General features: G+C 33.8%; 2 protein-coding genes across 19 annotated transcripts in view; both read right to left on the minus strand.

The window, feature by feature from the left end:
* Positions 1-9,522, minus strand: part of LOC18428919 (insulin-degrading enzyme-like 1, peroxisomal) — a 53,569-nt gene extending 44,047 nt beyond the window's left edge. For 14 of the 17 annotated variants that reach the window (XR_016052951.1, XR_016052950.1, XR_016052948.1 and 11 more), the window contains exons 1-7: positions 9,291-9,522; positions 8,393-8,468; positions 7,039-7,106; positions 4,199-4,290; positions 3,983-4,056; positions 3,825-3,868; positions 2,502-2,553 (exon numbers count right to left, since the gene is read on the minus strand). Coding sequence is in view for 6 of the 17 variants with exons in the window: in XM_088863212.1 (XP_088719338.1) it covers positions 2,502-2,553; positions 3,825-3,868; positions 3,983-4,056; positions 4,199-4,290; positions 7,039-7,106; positions 8,393-8,468; positions 9,291-9,437 (553 nt within the window). In the remaining 11 variants the exon portion in view is untranslated. Of the gene's footprint in view, positions 1-2,501; positions 2,567-3,824; positions 3,869-3,982; positions 4,057-4,198; positions 4,299-7,038; positions 7,107-8,392; positions 8,469-9,290 lie in introns of all 17 variants that reach the window. The other 3 variants (XM_020664055.2, XM_088863214.1, XM_088863213.1) reach the window with 3 other exon arrangements.
* Positions 9,523-18,623: 9,101 nt separating this feature from the next.
* Positions 18,624-25,148, minus strand: part of LOC18428917 (insulin-degrading enzyme-like 1, peroxisomal) — a 69,339-nt gene continuing 62,814 nt past the window's right edge. For both annotated transcript variants that reach the window (XM_006838213.4, XM_088863216.1), the window contains exons 22-26: positions 20,972-21,096; positions 20,839-20,890; positions 20,674-20,760; positions 19,113-19,235; positions 18,624-18,986 (exon numbers count right to left, since the gene is read on the minus strand). In XM_006838213.4, coding sequence (XP_006838276.2) covers positions 18,759-18,986; positions 19,113-19,235; positions 20,674-20,760; positions 20,839-20,890; positions 20,972-21,096 — 615 coding nt within the window. In that variant the 3' untranslated portion in view covers positions 18,624-18,758. The remainder of the gene's footprint in view (positions 18,987-19,112; positions 19,236-20,673; positions 20,761-20,838; positions 20,891-20,971; positions 21,097-25,148) is intronic.

Raw genomic sequence — 25,148 nt, forward strand, 5'->3', positions numbered from 1 at the left:
TTCCTTTGGATTGCAAGAGAGATTTGGAAATTAGTATACCACTTACTCTTAGAGCAAGAATAGGGCTCGAGTGTACTAACTAAGATAGGAAATCTCCCATCTTCAACATGGGAAGCATTCTCTTGCAGCATATTCTTCCTTATTTTGTGTTACAGCGGAGGAATTGGCCCCAATCAGATGTTTTAGCCAGCCTGTAAGGAATATGAGGAGAAGTACAAGAAGATTGTAGAACATAATCATAATTTTGGGTTCTTGGCTAGATCCCGGGTTTGAATTAGCGAGATATGATCTTTAATCACTTAACAAGGTGCATCCCTTTGTTCAATGCAAGAGAAGTGGAAAAATTTTATGCTGCTTGCTCAAGTAATAGATCGTTCTGGCCATGCCACAAACTCACTACCTCCGAAGAACAATAAGGGTGGATCTCAAGAATTTAGGAAAGGGGGGTTCCAATCAAGGGAATAAAAGTAAGTTTGAAGTGCAATCATTGTGGAAGAAATGGTGATGTCAAAGAAAATTACTAGGATCTACTTGCTCAGCCAATGAAATTCAATAGTCCAGGAGTTTAATGTTCATATTGCTTCGTCCCTTAAGTTCAGCAAGTGGTAGAATTGATTGCCCAATACCTAGTGCAACCCAGACTCCACTTTCTACTATGAAGGAGATGTTAGCAATTCCTAAAGATGAGAATGAGAGCCTCCGCCGATTGTTCACCTGGTTAGATGGCCCATCTACTACTTCATCTTCATCTTTTTCTCACTCAAATATTCATGCTTTTGCTCATCATATTTCTCTTTACATGTCTAGATAGTCCTGGATTATTTATTCCGGAGCATCAGAACATATGACGGGTATGTCTTACTTGTTTTCCTCTTATTCCCTTCATTTTGGTAGAGACAAAGTTAGCATTGCTTATAGATCATTCTCTCCATCGCTGGAAAAGGATTTGAAAATATTCTCCTCAATTGTCATTGTCATCAGTCCTTCATGTTCCTAGTTTCACTAAAAACTTAAAGGTTTGTCAATAGTAGTACTAAGTCTAAATTCTAGTGTAACTCTTTTTTTTCCATCTCACTGTGTTTTTCAGGACATGGATATGAGGAAGACGATTGTCAATGGTCAAGAAACTGGTAGTCTCTACATACCTAATATTATTAATCAAGCTCTTCAGTCTAGTACAAGTGTTTTTAAAGATCGGATTTGGTAGAGGCATCTATAACTTGATCATTTGTCTTTTCAATCCTTGGAAGTTTTGTTTCTTAGCTTGTTTATTTCTACTAGTGTCAAGAGTTTCAATGCGAAGTGAGTGAATTGTCAAAACATTGTAGAAACTCTTTTTGCCCATTACCAATAAAAGCAATGTTCCTTTTCCTATTGTCCATTTTGATGTATGGCGTCAAAGACGAAGTTCATAATATCTTTAAGGTCTTTCGTAAGAACATTTGTACTCAGTTTAAAACCAAAACCAAGGTGCTTACATCTTTTCAAGGCAGAGAGTACCGTAATATAGAGTTGTTGTCTTCTTTAGAAGAACATGGGATAGAATCATAGAATATCAAAATCCCTATTTATACACACCACAAAAAAATGGTATGGCTGAAAGGAATAACAGACATCATTTGGAGGTTTGGCATGCTGTTGTCTTGAGCATGAATGTTCCCAAGAAATTTTGGTATGACGTTATGCTCAATGCATCCTATCTTATTGTGATAATAAGGCAGCTACCAATATAACTACAATCCAGTCCAGCACGATCGCACCAAGAGACGTAGATAGACATTTTATTCAAGAAAGAGGTGCTACCAGAGAAATACACCTTCTATATGTTAAAACAAAAGATCAGCCTGCCAATACTCTTACCAAGGTATTGGGAAACCTCAAATGCAAAAGATCATAAGCAAGTTGGCCATCATTGAGCTTGAGGGAAAGTGTTATAAATGTCAAAATCTTTTGTTTTTAAGTCAGCGAATACTTGTACATCCTTTCCCCATACCTAAGGGGCAGTTATCAAATTTTTATAAATTATCATCTTAAATAATAATAAAAGGGGTGTGTGGGGTGGGGAACCCCAACGTGACTGCCTCATTCATTTCTCCTCTACTCTCTCCACCTTACTTTCTCTATCTTCTAACTATAAATCTCTTTCTCTCTCTCTCTCTCTCTCTCTCTCTCTAGGGTCTCTACTTTCTTCTTTTTTTTCCTTATTCCCACTTCTTTTCTTTATTTTTTTTAACTTATACTTCAAAATGAATATTATATCTATGCTGGATATGTTAAAAACATACACGAAATAACCAAAAAGTAATGTCTTAATTGTGTACAAAGCCACATAACCATGCATCACAGCACTAGTTCACTAAGTTGAATGAGGGCTTGCAGAGTTCTTACAAACTTAAAAATATAACGAACTTAGAGTTAGAGGATTAGTCAGAACATAATCATTAACTTCCAAATACAGTCGTTAAGAACCAAAAAAGTGAACAGGAGCATTAGTTACTCACCAGTGCTGAATTTGTGATAAGGATGGTCTTTAGCACTTAAATGCTTTTGTAGCTGAAACAACATACTAGGCAAATAAATCATCACCAGCAAAAACAAGAAATCATAAATCCTTCATAAGGTAAACTAAGCACAAAAGAGTAAAAGAACAAAATAGCAACCTATAATAGTTTCAACCAAAGATAGAATAATATAAGGATCCTCAAAAGGCAAATCAAATATTTTCTAATGAACATGATTCAATAGACCTGGCCTACACTTTTGTTAGGCATTCCTACAATCTTAGCGATAAGTCATTTACAACTTCATCCAGTCACCAGCATCCACTTCTAAATCCATGTGTTTTTGTTTGACCCGACAGCCAAGACCAACGTTCTAAAACTCGGCAGAGGCAACTCGGACTTGGCCAAATAACTTGGCCTCAGCCTATGGGCGAGGCGAGTTAGGTGTACACAATATTTTCAAATGTTAAGTATAATATTGCTGCAAATTCACAACAGATATGATAGAACGGTTTAGTGGTTAGCTCTAACAATTGAACTTTACCCCAATCAAGGTTCGATTACCACCTGTCACCCTTTTTAAACACATCATTTCATTGAAACGTCACATTTTTTTTAACACATCATTTCGTTGGTTAGAAAAAAACAGTTGCCCCGAGAATCGAGCTCTAAACCTCTTATAAAGAGGTCCTTTACTATAAGGAGCACTAACCAGCACACCATTCCTTATTTTGTTGATAAAAGAGGCACTTATAATATATATAACCATTATTTTTCTTCTTTTTCTTTTAAAAAAAATGAGCTGGACTCGAGCGAGTTACTCGGACTCGCCCGAGTAACTCGCCTCAGCCAAGTCCCAAGTACCTTAGCCGAGTCAATTTTTTTAACATTGGCCAAGACTATGGTGATTGCAACTCCAAGATTGCATATCTAGAACAAGAGTCTTCCAAACAAGCACAAAAAGCTTATTTTGCTTCCCACAAACATTTCCCAACTTGTGATTGCATTGAAAGCCAAAACGATAATTTCAATAAAATCAAACATTTCATTTAACCAATAACTTGGAACAAAATCAAAATTCCTGCCAGCTCCTCCAGAATTACTATTCAATAATTATGAGGCCAATTCAATGTTCATGAGCTCTGCATTAAAACTAAAAATTAAATTTTTAAGGGCATTTTCTTTTTCACTAAGGTTAATCTGCACTTTCTAAAGGTTAGTATTCACTGTCTAATGAAACACAAAAAATACACCATCCAAATCAAATATACATCAAATAATACACAGAATGTTCATATAGAAAGTAAATGAAGAAATAGTGACCTGATACATTCGCCAAGAATCTGATAACAGATTTTTTTGATTCTCTGAATAAAGAAAAGCCAAACTCAGAAAAAGACATGCAACTCAGAGATACGTCAACAGCATCTGAATTTCTGAATAAGTAATGTAATTATCAAATCAAAAGTTGCAATATGTACCAGAGTCAACAGCTTTAATCTCCCTCATCGTTGCATCAGGAGACATCAAGGGATTGATAAAGAACTGAGCAAATCTGAAATCACCCATCCCAAGACAAAAATAAGCAAAAATATGACAATAATTTACGAAAACAAAATAAAAGGAAACACTGAAGCAACATCAATTGATGCAAAAAGCACCTAGAGAAATTACAGAATAGTCAAACAATAGCATACCTATCCAACGCCTCCTCAAAATAATCACAATTAACATCAAATTGAAAATTTGTGTGCTCAGAAGCAGTGAAAGCATTTGCGTGGCCCCCATGCTGAACACCTCTCGAGTCAAAAAGCAATAGATTCAAATTATTAACACTACAGAATATGAGAAAAATATATAACAAGGACAAAGAGAACAGACTTTAGTTCACTACAAAAGGAATGTATATATCAATGCAACTATTATCACGAATTAATGAGGTAAAGAAACAAAACAAAACCATAGGATCACTCTGATTATTTAAAATCAGACTGTGATTAATAAAACATCAAATTGTGCTATCCATGGCATTATTACCAACAAAACATCTCGCATTAAAAAAAAAAAAAAAATGGTAGCATTATAGAGATCATTGTCCAAATTTTTGCCAAGGACAAAGGCTACAAGCAGTGTACTGTGTGTTGGGTTTTGTGGCTTTTAAAGGCCTAGAGAGCTTATAAAAATAATATATATAGTGGAATATGCACTTCAATAGGAGTGTGTATTGTGATTGACCATGGGTTGGGCCGTTTATAGCCCCGGGCATGTGGCACTACCGAAAAAGGTTTGCAATGGGTCATCCCTTGTTGAAGTCGAATAGATGCCCAAGGATCATGTTTGTAGGTCAGGAGAACTATGTGATCTCCTATGTGAAGTTGTAGGCCTGTGAGAGCAAAGGTCAAAATCCTCAACAAACTTCTGTACCGCATGTACACATGACAATTGCATAGGAAGCAGACCTTTAAAGGGACACGTGTATATGTACAATGAGAGAACCTCCTTTTGCACTGTAGTAACAAGTGCTAGACTTGCTCTTAAAGAGGGGAACTGTAATCCACATTTCAGGAACATAGTACCACCGTTTTATTATCCAACTTTGACAAGCCAATCAAGAGCCCCTGCAAAGAGACTGTAGGTCATGAGACTTTATTGGGTTGGATAAGAGAACATTTGTGGATCATGTTTCTGGGATGAGTGGAATGCCCTTAGTGTCGCTTATTTTGACCCATTGGTACAAGTCCACTCCTAATATATTTTATTTTCATATATAAATATTTCTTTGATTATTAAATATTTGTTTAGAGTTCTAAAACTATTTCTGCTATATATTTTCATAAAAAGGTATTTCTGAAAATTTCAGAACTTTAAATAACACATGTAGGACCAAAGATCCAACCCCACATATGAGACCACGTGCACCCTAGGGATCACACCCTATTTTTGTACAGCATAATAGTGGCACGCCATTATTTATGGAACAAGGGGGGCACACCCTCTTTTAATATTTTATATTGTTTAAAATACTTTAAAAAGATGGCATTCCACCTTCTTAGGAAGAAAGGGGTTGGGGGCATGCCACTATTTTAGCAAAATAGTGGCACGCCATTTTAAGGGAAGTAGGGGCACCCAATTTTTGATAAAAAGGTTTTTTTTAAAAGTGAAAAATGCCATGCTACTTTTGTGTGGCATATTACCCCAAGCCACTTTTTGAGAAGTAGTCACGCCCCAAAATTTTGTTTTAGTTTAAATTAATTTTAAACTAACATGAGAAATCTAATGAGATATGGTTTCCTGTGGGCAATCTAGATTAGATTTATCTAGAAAATATTTGAGTTTGATTTCAAATTTAAAAAGGATAAAGTTTAAATTTGATTGGTTTTATTTTAAATAAGAGTGGATTGAGTCAAAGTGTAAGGGGATAAGGTTTCTAATTCATCCACCCAAAATCATGATGGCTGATTTTTGGGATGGATGGCTCTTATACCAATGAAAGGTGTGGCTATGTGCAACTCAAGGTATTAAATTTTTTTGAATTCAATGCCTTGAGTTCCACATAGCCACACCTTTCACTGTGAATCACCTGAGTCGATTTAGACTCGGGCGAGTAGCGAGTAAGGCTGAATTTCTCCCAATCAGGTAACAACTCAGGAATATAAAAAAGAAATTCTAAAAAAAAATAAAAAAAGTGGGATTGTTTTATAATCTTTTTGTATATGATTGAGATGTATTTGGCAAAGATTGGTGAGTGTTTTTTATCCATAATCAATATTTTTATTTTTTTCTCCTCGTTTAGAATTTTTAAAATGTCCGAAACCATAAATCTATTTTTTTTTTAATCCATTTTTCCATACATTTTTAAGCTTGTTTTAAGCTTTTAAAGTTGTTTTAGGATTCAATTTACTTTTTCTACAAGTTTTTTTAGTTTTTCAAAAAAAAAATTATTTTTTTATTTTTTTAAGGGTCAAAAGGCCTAGTACTGGACTCGACTGAGTCCTTTGAGGACTCAGCAGAGCAATTCACCTAGGCCAAGGGGCAAGTCCCCTGGTCAAGGCAACTCCCAACACACTGGCTACAAGTTATCATTACTCATAGGAAACCTTTCTTTCACAAAACTAGTACAACTCATGAATGAGTTTAAAAAGCTAATACAGAAGTCAAGGGAGATTGAGGTTGACAAATAAGTCCACTAGGCACATGGGACATAAGGAGATGCTTCACTAACTTTCTCAGAAAACAGCCACATTATACAATTGAATTTGTTGATGCCATGCTGAAGTATAGGATGCCAAGTTGCTTTTCAGATAATGCACAACTAGCACAAGATCGCGCCAAAATAATGTGAGAGAGAGAGAGAAAGAGATAGAGTGGGGTGACGAGAGACAGGTATAGAGAGAGAGAAAGAGAGATCCGGTTTCTAAAGCATGCAAGATAAATTTCACCAAAAAAACCATGATTCATTTAAAAAAATGGAACAATCACCATAGAATAATTCAAGAGGGAAAACTCGACACTCTTATGAAGGAATATTAACGGATACCTCTGTTATGTACTTCATATAGCTGTCCTCCAATGGATATTTCTCACTTGCATAAAACAACATATGCTCTGAAAGGAAAAAAAACAAAAATCATATAGATCAACATCATGTTTCAAAGGCCCTATTTAGAAAAGCAGCACATATTAAAAATGGTTTGTATACTATGACCCAAATATATTTCAACAGTATGTCTATTGGGTTATCACCATCACATCAATGTGTTGAATGATGATTGTGGGACAGTTGACCATTCTCTTGTATTGAGAATGAGTTTAATGGCCCACTTCCCCATCGTCACCATCCCCCATCAATGTGACACTGATGACTCTGTACAGTCGTACGTCAATATGGATATTATAAAGTAACCTATTTAATCATATAAAGTCCAAGAAAAACAATCGCCGGGGCCTACTTCCCCATCATCACCATCCAACCCATCAATGTGACACTGATGACTCTGTAGAGTCGTACAGTCAATATAGATCTTATAAAGTAACCAATTTAATCATAATAAAGTCCAAGAAAAACAATCATCCAGAATTACATATGATATGACAGCTCAATCCAGATTTGAGACAACAATACAGTGAAAATAGCAATTTCGTTATACCACATACACATAGTAATGTGCCAGTTCATAAGATAATTGCTAATAAATGCAATATGTTTAGATGTTATAGATACCACAAGTCCATCATATACCCCCATGCTCTGCACAGTTGAGATGAGTTCAAAGCTTTCTTGCAGCAAAGATAAATCTTCACCCAAATGAGCAATTTACCATTAAACTAAATGAGGAATAACATAAAAAGACCTAACATATAAGAAATATTCAAGTCATTATTTCTCTAATCAGCAACACCCTCATGAACAATAATTATAGTGATACTACAATAATGTTATGTCTTAGTTGATGTCAAAACCATCATCATTAAGGATTTTATGTGTCTTTACCATCATTTTCCACGCAAAATCCAGATCCCCAAATGCATAGAATCACAGCCATGATCATTATATATAGGTTCATTAATTGGGTTTCAGGATATCCAAAATTAGTTTGCTCAATTCATTACCATAGAAACCTTGAACAACCAAGAAGGAAATCATGAATTTCACAGGCCAACACCTATACCGCCATCCAATCAGGGAGACTGCTATCTTGCCCAAGAAGCAATAACAAGGAAACATTCCCTTCGAAGCAAACTACTCAATGCTACAAAGTTTGAATCGAATCTCAATGAAAGGTAGCTAGCGATGGAAAAATAACATCCTAAAGGGGAAATCACAGCAAAATCTTTAACCATGTGAAAGTGCTCTAAACTACAATAATTATTGAGCTCGTACTGTCACTTACCAAGAAAGTGAGCCAAGCCTTCAAGACCCTCAGGATCACTAAATGATCCTACATTAACATCCATTGCAGCAGCACACTACATCACCAAACAAGCAATCAGCTATACCCAAAGGAGATAGGAAGCATCAGTGGAATGTAGACCGCTTTATATTTCTGTATAGTGTAAACTTAAAGGAAGAGATTAAAACAAAATTACAAGTTACTGCTCAAAATTATTCATCAGAATGATAAGATAAATAAGTTTAACGGTACAGTTTAGCAACCAAAAATATGGATCATATGACATAGCATCAAATGATATTTCCTAAAGACTTCAACTGTCAACAGAGAAAGGAATTCTTTATGCAAGAGAAGAACATCGATAAAAAAGCCAAAACGCTTTGATAATATTAAATTCCCTTTAGAAAAATTTCTTCTTCTGATTTCAGTTGTGTCAATCACATGTACAATTGTCAAAAAAATTACCTTTACACGAAACTTGAGATATTAATAAGGGCAGGAGATGAACGAACACTTGACCTCTATGTATAGAATCATAACTTCATCAAATATCAAAGTATTGTAACCAAGATACAACCAAATGCACAGAATCCCAAACTTTGTGCAGTATCAATTTTCACATTAGTAAGGGAAAAATCACACTTCAAATAATATAGACAAAAACCTATGTATAAATAAATCACACAAGATGTTTGCTAAATTCTAAAACAAGGCATCACAATAGATCTCAAACAGTTGTACAAGAGCTTCTACACTTCAGCACAACGGAGGAAAATTGAAGAAAGAGTACTTATCAAACAATTCTAGATGAAAAAAAAGACAGATACAGAGCGGAAATGGATATAGGGAAGAGATTACACAAAAGTCATAAAACTGGATTTAATGGTGGGAAATTGACCTTGTCAGTGTCTGGATCACTGATAAGGAGCACTTCTAAAGAGTTGGAGAGAACAATCCTCCTATACTCTCTCTTATCAATGCGAGGCTTCAAAATCTCCACTCTTTCATTTCCTCTCAAATCTCCTCCATTAATTGAGTGCTCCATTTTTTTTCTCAACTTTGGTTGCAGAATGCAGAGAGAAAAGCTTGTTAAGACTTCAGAGAGAAACCAGGTTCCTATGCGCCCTCGTACATGCCCTCACAAACACAGAGAGAAGTTTGAATTGTCTTCACCCCATCGACGAGGCAATTCTTTATGCCAAAATATTCCATCCTCCCGAGGGAGTATGTTGTCCATTTATCCCTTCAGGGAAAATCTAATTTAGAAGCATTTTTAGAACTTTAAATTTTGGGATATAATCTCTTCAACACCTATATTATATACTCAATAAAAAATAAAAAAAAATTTAATTTGCATTCTTTATGGCTTGAATAGTGCCTCAAGATTGAATAAAACCATCAAATTTAAGAAGGACGAGATTTAACTATTTGAAAAATTAAATTTTAAAATTTTATTTTAATGTAATTATCTAGTGATTTTTAAGTAAGGGTGCCGTTTGTATAGGACCTAGGCTCTAAACAATCAAATTAGAGCCTACCTTCAAATAATGTCGAGAAATGTAGTTTCAATACTGAAAGTCTTTCTGATAACCTTAAAACATATTTTCATATTATTTATAAAGTTTAAAACTTGAAATATAATGTAGATCGACAGATCTATAAAAACTTGAAAATCTTAAAAATTGATGGTCCTAAAATGCATTAGAAAATACACTATTTCCAAAACTTGAAATATTTTTTTTTTTCATGTCCATACATGTTGATGCCGAGATGAACAATTTGAAGATATTTGGGCATCAAAACAACCTTTTTCCAATGAAATTTATGTGGTAGGCTCCAATTTTATTGTTTAGAGCCTCGGCTCTAAATGAACTTTTCCCTTTAAGTAATTCTCAAAATTTTGGAGTATAAGGATCTTTCCAAGTTAGTCTTCTTCCTAAGGGACTAATCTCACAGTATACTCCTACAGGAGCACAGCATGGCATGGTATATGGGCTCATTACTTGCTGGTCCACTGAGGGATTACATTATATACCATCCAACACGGATGGAGTTTCAATAAAGGCAGACTTTTTTTTTTTTTTGTTTTTTTTTTTTGGTAAGTAAAGGCAGAGACTTTATGAAAGCAAATGAAAGCCTCACCACGAATCCTCGTACAAAAGCATTTTCGGCATCGAAAATTTTCGGCTCTAAAAACAATTTTCATTTGCAACTTAAAAAATATATAGATCTTGATATGTGAACACTCTTTTTTAGAGTGAAATGTAAGGTCTATGTAATAAATAATATAGAGTGTTTTTAGGGCTTTAAATCTTTTTTTTTTTTTTTTCATGACTATAGTGGTCGAGATTATCTATTTTAAGGTTTCCGATCCTAGAGCGGTAATCCAATAATTTTTTATATGAGACTTAACTTATTTTGATAGGCTTGCAACACTATTTAAACATTTTCCTTCTTTAAATAAAAAAATAGGCTGTTTAGTCTAACCCATTTAGAAGTAGAGAGGAGAATACTCTCCCTCTCTCCATAGGGAAGGGAGGACAAATGTCTCCATCTTTCTAAAGATTTCATTAAAACTCTGCCCATAGCACACAATGTGATTCCATGTAAAGCTATGGAATATTCATCCTCTTTTTAACAATTTAAAAAGTGAGACTCCAACATAAATACTAAGGCATATTTTTATTTTCATTCTAGTAATAAAATAATATTTTTCTACAAATCTCTCAACTTAGGACCTTATTTTAAAATTCATGCATGATTGACCAAATTATAATATATCTGTTATTTACCAATTTGTAATGTGTTTCTCTTTGCTCCAAAAAAAAATATTGTAATATGTTTCTCACATAGCAGAAAAGGAGGCACCCCACAGGAAGAAAAACGGATGCTTCGCACCTTTAAGGAGACATTGACGAGACTTGACTTGACATGGTGACCTTCCTCTGCCATTGTACTAGAGGGAAGAGAAGTGTCCACGGGTGGCATAGGCTCCTCCCCTAGAGCAAACTGTTCATTTAATCCCTCGGGCAAGATAAGTGTAGGAGCTTAACCGGCCAGGCCGATGTGAGTTACTCGCCCGAGTCTTGCTCAATGCCAAAAGGAAAAAACTTATATAAGAATGCAATCTTATAATGTTGAACTACGGATGCACCTCAAAAATCCACCAGAAAAAGTAGTTTTAATATTGAAAAACCCTTTGATTGATCATCTCAACATCGAGATGTATAACCATGAAAAATAAAAAGATTTTTAGTCTCATAAATAGTGCATTTTACAACACATTATCTATACTATCAATTTTCAAGATTTTCATATGTTTATAGATCTATTTGATTTTAACCATTTTTTAAATTTAAAATTTTATAATTAGATATAAAAATAGATTTTGAGATAATCGTAATAACATTTTACATCAAAATTCTGTACCACGATAAATTTTGAAAGTGCACCTTACCTCTACAGCTACAGCTGTATCTGTATGCCAACTACACCTATGCCAAAAAGGCTCAAGTAAAATTTAAAAATAAAAATTTGAAAAATAAAAGAAAGATTTTAAAAGTAAAATAAAACTAAAAAACCTTAAAATTTTAAATAAGCTTAAAAAAGTACGTAAAAATTCGATTTAGAAAAATTAATTTATAATTGGGAATATTCAAAAAATCCAAACAAAAAGGAACGTATAAAAGAAGGGATTATGGCGCAAAAAAAAAACTCACCAATCTTTACAGTAAACATCTAATCATATACAAAAAGTTTATATAATATTGCCATATTTTTACAATTTTTTGGATTTTCTTTTTATGTAGCCGAGTTGAGCACACAACTTGGGGTAACCTGCTCGAGTTACTCACCCAATCTAGGTGGACTCATGCGAGTCCTGTAACACTGATCTGAAGTAATTTTACGTTCATATGTACTAAGAATTTTGGACGGTCGAGGTTCAATCTAGGGCATGATTCTTTTCAAGTACTTCTATAGCATATGAAAAATCTCCATTTTCTATAGATTTATAGGTAGATTGGTGGGTCCAAAAAATGCTCCTAGTCCATGTTTTGGTCATGTAAGCAAATGCGCATTTTGCTCCTTCGAGGCATTGAAATACTTGCGTTTTAGAGTATTTTGTGCCTATGTACTATATTCCTAGGGGAGCAACTTGTACACATGCTCCCTAGAGAAAAATACTTGGGAGGACTTTTAGATATGAGATTTTAGGAATCACTTTGGAAGAGTAATTTAAAAAAGGTTGTGGTTTGTATAAGATCTCAACCTTAAACAATCTAATTAAGACACACCACCAAAAGCTCATCGAAAAATATAATTTTGGTGTCGAAATTTCAATAATGACTTAAAAAACTAGTTTACATCTAACCTAAGAAAAAGAGTTCACACTCTAAATCTGCCTAGAGAGGTTCATACCTAATAATTGAAGATAAGCCATCTAATTTTTGGATGATTCGATCTAGGGTTTAGGAAGTTGAGGTTCTTTGTTCTTTCATATGAAAATGCTCATCTTGGCGAATATAAAGTGATTTCAAAATGCTAGATCTAGCAAATCCTCATGAATATGGTGTTTTTCCTGGGGAAGCACCTCTATAATTTGCTCCCATGAGTATATAATCTTATTCTTCACAAATCCTCATGAATATGGTGTTTTTACTGGGGAAGCAACTCTACAATTTGCTCCCATGAGTACATAATCTCATTCTTCTTTCCCTTTTTTAAGGCACCGATGGAGCAAAGTACATACTTGTTCCCGCGAGCGAAAAAGAGGATCTATTTATAGGGCGCTGTTTGCATACGGATGCATCCGTAGGTGTTAGGTGCACTTTCAAATTTTATAATGGTATATAATTTTGATGTAAAATATTTTTAGGATTATCTTGAAATCTATTTTTGTACCTTATTATAAAATTTTAAATTTTAAAAATGGTTAAAATCAAGTAGATCAATAAACATATGAAAATCTTGAAAATGGATGGTGTAGATAATATGTTGTAAAATACACTATTTCTTATACTTAAAATCTTTTTGTTTTTCATCGTCATACATCTCGATGTCGAGATGATCAATCAAAGGGTTTTTCAACATTAAAACTACCTTTTCTGTTGACTCTTTAGGGGCATCCGTAGTTCTACATTATAAGGTAGCACCCTTATATAAACTTTTTCCTTTATATAATTGTCATTATAATATTGGAATAGATTAATAATAATTTGTTAAAATTTTAAGAGTACTACACAATAATATTATTTACTACTAATGAAACTATAAGCAATGTCATTATAATAAATGGAGAATTATATTAATTTTATTATGATAAACCTATAATAAATATGTTTCACCATTTGTTTTTATAATTATCTAAAATTTATGATATCAACCAAAAATAGCTCCAAAAAAAAGAAAATCTACAAATCAGTAGGAGCGGTAGTAGTAGTAATAGTAGTAATAATAATAATATCCGTATTAACAATATTGTTAATACTCATATTGATAAATGATTAACTTTGTAATAAATGATTAACATACAAATGGGTATGCTTCCATGCATACGGTTGCAATGCTTATCAAGCGAATGTTTGGCATACATTTTAAAGTTAGTATAAATGGTTATAAATATTTATAAAAAATTTATCCATGCAAACATTTCTTCATATACAATGGTATTGGAGGTCTATAATATAATGGAAAGGCTTTCTATGTTCTCCCTACACCCCCTTAATCCAACCGTCCATTTTTTAATGGAGGGCTAATATTGCTCCAATCACAATGTCATGTTTGTATACTATTTTATTTTTAATTTTCTTTCTATAAACTATTTTGACACAAAATTTTAGACGTCCATTCCTCTATTAAACTCGTACTAATGAAAAATATAAAAAAAAATATTTTCAATTAAATAAAATGACCAAAATACCCCTAAAAGTTTCAAGGGGTATTTTGGTCATTAATTTTTTATCGGAAAATTATGTTAATATTTTTCTATAAGTGTGCCCCAATGAGAAGATGGCACATACCAATTTTCATATTCAAAAAGCTAAAAATAAAATACTTTGAGACGTCGGATCTAAGATCAAATGGTGATTGGCTCTCTGGATCAAAATTGGATGCCTGGATGATCGGGGGAGGATCGGACTTCTATGTTTAACATACACTTTAATGTTAGTATAAATGGTTATTAATATTTATAAAAAATTTCTCCATGCAAACATTTCTTCATATACATTGGTATTGGAGGTCTATAATATGAAGGGAAAGCTTTCTATGTTCTCCCTACAACATAGAAGTTCCATCCTCTCCCGTATCCAGTCATCTATTTTTTAATGGAAGGCTAAGATTGCTCCAATCACAATGTCACATCTCTATACTGTTTTTTTTTTTTTTTATAAACTATTTTGACACCAAATTTTGGATGTCCATTCCTCTATTAAACTCGCACTAATGAAAAATATAGAAAAAATATTTTCAATAAAATAAAATGACTAAAATACCCCTAAAAGTTTCAATGGGTATTTTGATCATTATTTTTTATCAAATAATTATTGTTAATATATTTTATAAGTGCGCCCCAATGAGAAGATGGTACGTACCAAATTTCATATTCAAAAAGTTTGTATTAAAAAGAACCTAAAAATAACAACAGATCTAAGATCAAACGGTGAGTGACTCTCTGGATGATAGGGGGAAAGATAAAACTTCTATGTTTAGTATACACTTTAAAGTTAGTATAAATGGTTATAAATATTTATAAAAAATTACTCCATGCAAACATTTCTTCATATACATTGGTATTCGAGGTCTATAATATAAATATTTGTGTTATAATAACCACTTTAACACTCCTCATTAGTGCACCTCAAGATTAATGCACCTCCACAATTTTTTTATCGATTAGTAAACGACACTTTATTTTAATAGTAATAACCTCAATTAACACAAGATAACGACAAAATTGGTATTATCAAAAAATAAGAAGGATAAATTAGGAAGCGAAAAAGACACTTGGTGCAAGAAGAAGAGCGGTCCTCCTCTCGTTTTATATATAATAATAAATAGATAATAATCAATAGATATAGAGAGAAACAAAGGAGGAGGATACAATTCAATTTTGATTGAACAGAAAGAGAGGGAGCCGAGATTTCCATAGTTGATATTTTTGGCAGTGGAAAAACTGTTTCTTTCGACAATGGTGAAATGAATTTCATCGATCTCTTAAAATTTATTTGTAACTTGATGTGTAATTAATCATTAGCCAAAAGGCCGAGAAAGGTATCAAAATGTATGTACATTGTGGGGACCTTATTTTGATAAACCCTCCTCTTGTTCCCATTTTTGAAGGAAATGGGTAGATACGCTGTCCCCCTTCTTAAATATGAAGGAAATGGGTAGAAGATTGAACCTTTTTCTCCAAGGGCGAAGGGGCGAGTATGCTATGCTCATGAGGGAGCATAGTGTGTATTGAGTCTTTAGGTTAGACGACCTACTTGGGAGGATTTTTTCTATCTGAAATTTTGGGAACTGTTTAAAAAATCATTACATGATTATTTTCAAAATAATAAAAAAAAAACTTGAATTTTGAGGTTTTTTAGCACTTACCTCTCACACTCTAAAAATTGGGTCGTCTCTATTCATTACAAATGCATAGAGGATGCAATTAGGAAATATTATCTTATTTATTTATTATTGAGGTTGAGGTATGGAATGAAGGCTACATCCCAAAAATATGAGGTACTAAAATTAATAATAGATGAGGTTTTGACCCAAGGGAGTAACTAAAAGGTATACACTGGCCGGAGCATAATATCTTTTGGCTTTTTCCAATATGCTTTCCCTGGTTTTATTGTGCAATGTTGTCTTAATTGCTTTGGAAACTGCTATACTTGTGAAATTTTTTGGAAAGTACCATATTCAATCAAATGTAGTTTACATGTTCGTTGGTCAAAGGTTTCCATTACAAGTTCTTTTCTAGGGTTATGTTATAGAGCATTGTATAAATGTACTCAATAAATTTTAGATACTTATATATATATATATATATATATATATATATATATATTTATTTATTTATTTTGTATATGAATTAGTTTTTAGTAATGATATTTTTGTTATTAAGAGGGGTGTGACACCATCCACATAAGTGTGACATCACCCATATAGAGCATACTAGTGACATTTAATACTTCATGTGGTGATGTAACACCTCTCCTAATGACAAAAAATACACTCACTAAAAAATATATTGTATTACAAAACAAATAATATGTTTAGAGGAGTCACGAGTTAATATTAAAAAAAAAAAATTCGCAGGGTCACCATCATCCAATCATTAGATCTACGATTGAATGAGTGGATCCCTCTTAATATGTCCCTCTTTTGATAATTCAAGAGTAAGAATCGAGCTTAGTAAATTTAGGGTTAAGAAATTGAGCTTGACATTAGTATTAAAATCATCAATACCTTATGGTTGCAATTTTAAAATGTAGAATTAAAGATGTGCCTCAAAAATCCATTAGAAAGAGGTGTTTGAATGTTAAAAACCCTATAATTGATCATCTTGATATCGAGATGTATGGATATGACCCAAAAAGAAGATTGAGTCTAAAAAATAGTGCATCTTGTAATACATTATCTAGATCGGCCATTTTAAAGATGCTCATAGATCTACTTGATTTTAACCATTTTTTGAGTTCAAAATTTTCTAATTAGATATGAAAATAGATTTTTAGATAATCCTAATAATTTTTTACACCAAAGATAAAATTTGGAGGAGCGCCTTAATTGGATTGTTTAAGGTTGCAGCCTTATATAAACCACACCCATACGTAAATTCAATGGGTTAAAAATCGCCGATGTGACCCAACTCTTTGAGTCAGATCAAGATCAAGAGGTAGGCAATTCCAGTTTGAGGAACCCCGAAATCACCCAATTCTCTTGGTTTTTTATTCTTTTTTTCTTTGTATTGTATATACGATCTGTGTTTGCAAAACCGACTGATTTAACCGCTAACCGCCCGATTAAATCGAAACTGATTAGTGCCTGTTTCCAGTTTTGGGTAGTTTTGGTGATTAACTGGTATTTTAAACTTTAAATAGAATACTACTTCAAATTCACATAAGATATATTAAAATAGTTTATTGGTTGACTCTGATGATTAAGTTTTATTTCAATTACGGTTCGAATCCCGTTGCTAGCAGCGTTTTTTTTTTTTTGGACTTCAAAAGAGTTTCGAATCCTGCCGCCCACGGCTGTTTTTTTTAAGACCTCATTTTTTTGGGCTTCAAAAAAGATTTTTTTTTTTTTTTAAGACTTTATTTTTTTGGACTTCAAACGAGTTTCAAATCCCACCGCCAGCAACTTTTTTTTTTAAGACTTCACTTTTTAAGACTTTAAAAGAGTTTAAAAAAATTACCTCGAACTAAAAACCTCTTATAAAGAGGTCCTTTAATATTAGATGCACTAACCAATACACCATTTACTACTTGGTTGGCAAAAAGAAGGGCCTATACCATATATATAACCTATTTTTTCTTCATTTTCTTTTAAAAATAAAAGAGTCGGTCAAATTGATTTTTTCAACATTGTTTTAATATTCTTTACATTATGGTAAAGATTAAAAATTGTTTTGGTCATTAATACTTACTTTTATATTTTCCCATCTTTTTTATAAAATTTTAAAAATATCCCTAGACACAAATTGATTCATTAAAATCTATTTTTTTTAATTAATTTTCAACTTCTTTTGAATGTGTTTTGTTTTAATCATTCTTTATATGCTTTTCATATTTTAGTAGATTTTTTTTTGTAACTTTCTTAACACTTTTTTGACCATCCGGGACTTGCCCGGTTAGAGTAGTTGAATCGGCCGGTTTACCAGTTAGGCCGGTTAAAACCGCTTCCAGACCCATATCCAGTTAACCGTTCCAGTTCGATTTTGAGAACACTGTATACGACCATCTGACTCAAGAAAAGCCCAAAATGTATTGGTCCAATTTTTAAATCACTACGGTAAGTAATGAAGCCCAAGCTCAATTCCTATTTCCTACTTAATTATTCATTAAATCAATTGTACGCACCATTACGCCATCACCATCAAAGCCATTGACTTGATTGTGATGAACCATATGGCTATATTGTTATCATGATCGGTTAGTATGGGTGCTATCTTTCCCTCTCTCTGGACCAAAAAAACGGAATCATAGTAATCGCCACCTTGTATTCATGCATGGCATGGCAGAATCCTCCATTTTCTTTATTTTGTTCATCTTTTATCAGTCCCAAGTAATTTATTTTACATCATAAATAAAAACATGTCTGTTTTATTGGCTGAAAGTACGAGCAAAGCACAATTTCACACACCAAGAGCTCACTTCAGAGAACCATATAGAGGTTGGGATCTTCTGAACGAGAAAATATCATTAATACATTTCGACCCACAACTGTTCTCTTTCTGTTTCGCTGCTTCATATTCTGAAGAATGTAATTTTCCATACACCTGTATACTCAGCTTCTTCCTCCGAGGGGCCCCAACTTTGATATATATGTCGAAGAAATCAATCATATCTTCCTGTGTCAATTCTCTAATTGCACCAACCTGTTTAAAAATAGCTCAGTAAGAAAATTGATCAGAACACTGATGTAATGGAATTTATCCATCATAAAGAATTTATAGCTGAAAGACAATTGGAATGCATCATACTGGTTTTCATCAGAAGTATACCTCGTGTTCCACCCGGTCAAACTTGAGTGTTCCCCTCTCAATTTCTATCCAGAAAAATTCTGATTCCTCTGACAAGTTCTTGTGTTTCTCAAGCTTCATGTCAATCAATGAGTTTTTGTTTCTCTGGGAATTAAAAATTGCATAAGAACCTTGACAAGAATACTGAAGTTTAAGGTTCCAAAATGCATAATTGGCACATGCTCAGAAAAAGAAAAAAAAGAACTCAAATCCATGAGTCTCTCCAAAATTGCACCAATGGACAGGGTTTTATGTTAATGCAATTCACACACCATATGGATGTTGCCAATTGAAAAGGTAAAACAAATTTGTACAAATCCTTATTTAGAGCCCTGTTGTGCCATAATCATGAGTGAAATCATTGGTTCTTTTACTCTTAATACGAGTAGAGATAGGTTTGTAGACAGTGATTCATGAAAAATAATGTGAGACCCTGGTACTATATGAATTAGCAAAAGGTTTTAGGATTCAAAATTGCTTCTTCTCATTACATTTAGATTGTCATTTCCATGAATAGTCCAATAATCAATTCAATAACCTATGAGTCAGTCCAGACAGAGCAATTACTTATCTATCAAGATGCCTCATTTTCCTAAAAAATAAAAAAAGAGGCGTACTTTCTGTTTTTTGAAGCTCACTTTAGATAACCGAGCTCAAGCAAATGGGGCAGAGAAAGGCTCCAGGTTAGCAGGAGCAAGCCAAACTTCTGCTTTTTATGCTTTCAACAGGTGGAGTGACGGAATTACATCAACTAAGTGGTCAGTGCAAACTGGGGCCTATATCTACCCGGTTATAGAGAGAAATTCTGCAGAATACTTTTATTTTTGCTGTATTTGAAGTGTGAATATCAAATCCGTAATATTCCATGCAGAATTTAGTGCAATTAGAAGTCAACCTCTTCCCTATTGAAGTGCCTTAAAAACGTACAACTAGAACAATCAAGCAAAGTCAAACAAGATTGCTTTTTGATAGACACATTATTTTACTCCTTGAGCGGTACTTCTTCTCACTTTTATATGTCATCTTCCTTTTGATCAACTATCGCATGCCCATGTACCACAACTGATGAGAAAGGATCTAGACACACACGAACACATATCACAGTCTGTTGCCCATTATAGACAACATGTGATCATGAGCATCTATAAGCTCAACATTACTATATTCAGATGATGCATATATCAATTCACTAATTTGGAAATTCATACATGTAAGTACTAACTTCGCTACACTTAGAGAAACAGATTGACATGTAACTATGAGTAACATAGAGAACAACAACTTAGTCAAAGGCACGTTATCACTCTTTCAGTAAGACAGAATTTATCACTCTTTAAGGAATCAGGAAAATGAATAACATTCAAAAAGTGAATCATTGGTATTGAGGTCCAAAGAAAGCAACGAATTCATGAATAATGTCATGTGTAATGATTTAGAATATTCGAATCATGTTGTAAAAATGGGCCTTAATTGGAGACCATATGATGCATGCCCCAGAAATAATTAATCAATGCAAAAGGGAGCAATACTGAAATAAACTTACAATAAAGTCATCATTTGACATTGTATAAAGCTGAGTTTCAAACATTTTGAGAAATGCCTCAACTCTCTCATCTAGTTTTTCTGGGTCCTGCAATTATCAAATTTCGATTTTACAAGGGGACAACTAAGCCACAAGTTTTGAAAGAAGCGAGTAATGCTCAACTACCTTTACTATGGATTGAATAATAATCTGCACTCCTTGGATTCCTGAATCATTCCTGCATTTTACGTCACTGTTGAGCTGAAACTGAATTGATGAAAACCTACAATGGAATTCGTGAAATGGTATTCTCTCAAACCTTTTCATTAGGAATGTAATGTATCCAAGCTGCTCAACAGATCGAAGCTGATGAAAAGCTGGCTGCTTTGCGATGAGGACAAAAAGCTGGAGTTTCACATTCAACTTAAAATCATCTCGACCAACCTTAAAGATTTCCAAAACAAGCAGCTGTTAGCTCTTGAATGATGAAAATTCATATATTTGGGGTACATAATTTTAACAAATAAGCACTGTTGATGAGAGATTAATAACATAATATCACAGTCACAAAAAAAGAGTCTCCAGAAACTACATTGACTTGGTGAGAGATATGTACAAGGGAGCGCTAACTACTATACAAACAATTACTGGAGAGACGAGTGAGGTTTTAGTAACAATAGGTCAACATCAGGGGTCATCATTGAGCTTATACCTCTTTGTCTTAGTTATGGACGCCTTAACTAGGCACCTATAGTACCGTGGTTCATGTTGTTCGCAGCAGGCATAGTTTTGATCAATGAGACCCGAAATGGCATCTACACAAAATTAGAACTTTAGAGGGATGCTCTAAGATTTAAAGATTTTAAAATTAGCCAGACTAAGACAGAGTATATGGAATGCAAGTTTATTAATAATAGGTGTAGAAACAAGGAAGTAGTTCAGATTAATGCTTAAGAAATACCAAAAAGAGTGGACTTTGGATATCTTGGGTCGATAATCTAAGAAAATAGAGAGATTGAGGAAGATATCGCACATATAATTAGAGCTGGGTAGGCGAAGTGGAGATGTACAACCACAGTTTTATGTGATTGCCGAATACCAATGAAGTTGAAGGGCAAGCTCTATAGGACAATTGTAAGACCAACTTTGTTTTATGGGGCGGAATGTTGGGCAATCAGATGAGTAGCAAGACAAGAAGGGATAGAATTCGAAATATATACATTCAGGAGAATTTAGATGTGGCACCAATAGGTGATATTATAAGAGAGAGCAGACTTAGGTAGGCTAGCCATGTGCTGCGTAGATCCAGTACAATATCTGTTAGGAGGTACAAGTTAGTTCAAGTGGAAAGCTCAAAAAGGACAAGGGGTAGGCCCAAAAGGATATGGTTAAAAGTAGTGAGAATAGATTTAGGGACCTATGGCCTCACTGAGGGTATGGTTTCTAATAGAGCAAAATAGTGAACCAGGATTTGTGCAGCCATTCCCAATTAGTTGGGAAAATGCTCTGACGATGATGATGATCACAGTCACAAAAAGTGACAGAAGCACTAAACTAAGTCCAAACACAATCAAGCAAAATGATACCATAGATTTTTTCTTGGTGCCACAACTCTACATATAGGAGATTTTCTTGGCACTCAATGCATTCTCTCCTCGTTCCATTCAACAAAAATAGGAAATTCCTTGTAACATATAGTGGTCATTGATAGGTTCATTCAGTTTTATATTGGAAAGTGAAAAACATAGAGAAGAAGAGAGAAAGGAGTCATACACTTGAAAACACACACCAAGGCACAACCCTAATTCTTGTATTATAATATGCCTATACACATTACAGTAAGTGCTTTACAATATAAACTATTAATAATACACAAATTACAAAACTTCCCTTCATTGTATTCTTACATTCCCCCCAAAGTTGTACTTCATGTTTGAACACATACAACTTGTTCTTTAAGAACTCATGTCTATCTTTTGCAAGCCTTTTTGTGAAGATACCAGCTCTTTGATTTTTGGTCCCAATCAAGCGAGCATCCTCAGCCACACTTTTCTCACAGACAAAATGGTGATCTATCTGATTGTGTTTAGTGCGACCATGAAATACTGTATTTGTTGAAATTGGCAGAGTACTCTTCTTGTCACAGTAAACTGTTGACTTGCATATTGTTGTTCCAAGAAAAGAAATAATACTTTGTATCTATGAAATCTCAGAAACTACCTGCAAGAGTTTGATCTCAGCATCAATGCCTAGACCTCGCAATAATTTTATGTTTCTTACTCCATGAAATTAGATTTCGAACAAGAAGTACACAATAACCTAAAACTAATCTTCTAGACTCTGGATCTCCAGCCCAAGTCTGCATCAGGGTACCCAATTATATAAACAATATTCAATTTGTTCAGGTTGTTTCTTTCATAGAGCAGCCCTTGATTCATGATTCCATTTATGGGCTCTTCCATGTGAGTGTCAATAGGAGCAAGCAAAAATTGACACACTTGACTAACAACATATGATACATTAGGCCCACTGAGAATGAGATACCACAATGCCCCTACTAAACATTTGTATCTCTCTGGCCCATATATTCCTCAAACTCTTCCCCAGGTCTTGAAGGAGTTTCATCAATTATTTCCTCCTCAAGACTATGCTGCTCACAACTTCTATCTACATCTTTACAACAAAATATTGTGTCTCACCTACCGCTTGATTCATGGTTCGACTCTGAATTCCATGATGCAATGACACTTCCCATTTACCTGAATCACTTGCATCCATTAAACAAGGAGGCATATACATCCCCCTTTCATCAAAGTTTATGTGTTGAGATAAGAACTCTTTTTAATCGAGGACTGTAACACATGTATCCAATATATTCATCAACATACCCTGTATAAAGACAAACGTCTGCCTTTGAGGATAACTTTCTTCTCTGGCTCTTGTCAATATGAACATCGCATAACATCCATACGAGTATAATTTGGAATAATCAGAACTTAGAAAGGTGATTTTCCATGTAGAACAACTGTAGACAACCTATTAATGAGATAAACTGTGGTATGAAATGCTTATGCTCATAAAAATTTAAGAACTACATTCATAAACATCATGGAAAACACAATTTCAATTGATACGCCTATGTTTTCTATCTGCTAATCCATTTTACTCAAGTGTGTGTGCACATGATATTTGTTGTTTCCCCCTATTATTCTCCTATTAGGTAATTGCATGCTCCATCACTATGGAAGTAAAGTATTGGTTTCTGAAAGTGTTTTCCAACAAAGATTTTGAATTTCATAATAATGCGGAACACATAGGGTTTCTTCTTAAGAAAAAATGTCCAGGTGAAAGGAGAGAAATCATCCACAAATGTAACATAATACAAAGAACCAGATAAACAAGATTGTGAAGCAGGATCCCAAACATCATAATGAACTAATTGAAAGGGAACAAAAGCTCTTTTATTATGAATCAAAAAGAGAAATTTCACTTATTTATCCAACTGACATCCATCATCATCACCATCAAAGCCCTTTCTCAACTAATTGGGGTTGGCTATATGAATCATAGTATGCTATTCTGCTCTATTAAGGGACATACCCTCAATGAGGCCATGAGTCCTCATATATTTTTCACTATTTCCAACTATCCAAAACACATTTAACAGTTATGCATTGAGGATTAGGAAGACCAATAGAAGTAGAAGATGACAAGGTCATTGTTAATAGAATAAGAAAGAGCAAAAGAGAGAAGGGCAACAAACCAGTAATTAAGTTTTGATGAGCAAAAGCGAGACAAGGAGAACAACTAAGATTTTTTTTTGTTTTAAGAGAAAGAAATAGGTTATGAAGCTTTCAAACAAGATATATCGTTTTATATTGAATGAAGAGAGAATCAAGAGGTTTGTGGCTTGAATATGAGGGTTTGAAGAAAGAATACTAGCATGAACAGTTGTATGAACATTAGTATAAACAATAATGTGAACAGTAGCATGAACAGTAATGTGGACAATAGCATGGACAATAGGTGCCCCTAATTAATATGGAAGAAATATAAGAGAGAAACATTAGGGTTTATGAAAGAAGGATGAGAATGATGAAAGAGGGTAAAGATGAAGAAAGAAAGATTAGGGTTAGAAGGGAAAGAGATAATGAATCTTCAAGAAGAAGGAAATATGGGTAACCTTGATTAGAGTTGATCATGCTGAGGGTATATCCAAACCTAGGTTTGATACCATGAAAAACATAAAGAAGAAGAGAGAAAAGAGGCACACATTAAAAACACTTGGTTGTGAAGCAAATTAAGCTAGAGAGACGACTAAATTGGATTTTATATTTTTATCATTTTTTTGAACTTTGGGACTTGGATAGAATTGTTTATTTGGTTGGGCTTTAAATATTGTCATGGGGGCAGTAGAGGGGGATCTGATTAATTGTGTTGTGTAGGATAGGGAGTTTCGTATGTGTAGGATTGAGGTGACCGTTTGCTTGATTAGT

This window comes from Amborella trichopoda, chromosome 3 (assembly GCF_054954075.1).
Source record: "Amborella trichopoda isolate Santa Cruz 75 chromosome 3, AtrichopodaSantaCruz75HAP2 v2.0, whole genome shotgun sequence".
Lineage (NCBI taxonomy): Eukaryota > Viridiplantae > Streptophyta > Magnoliopsida > Amborellales > Amborellaceae > Amborella > Amborella trichopoda.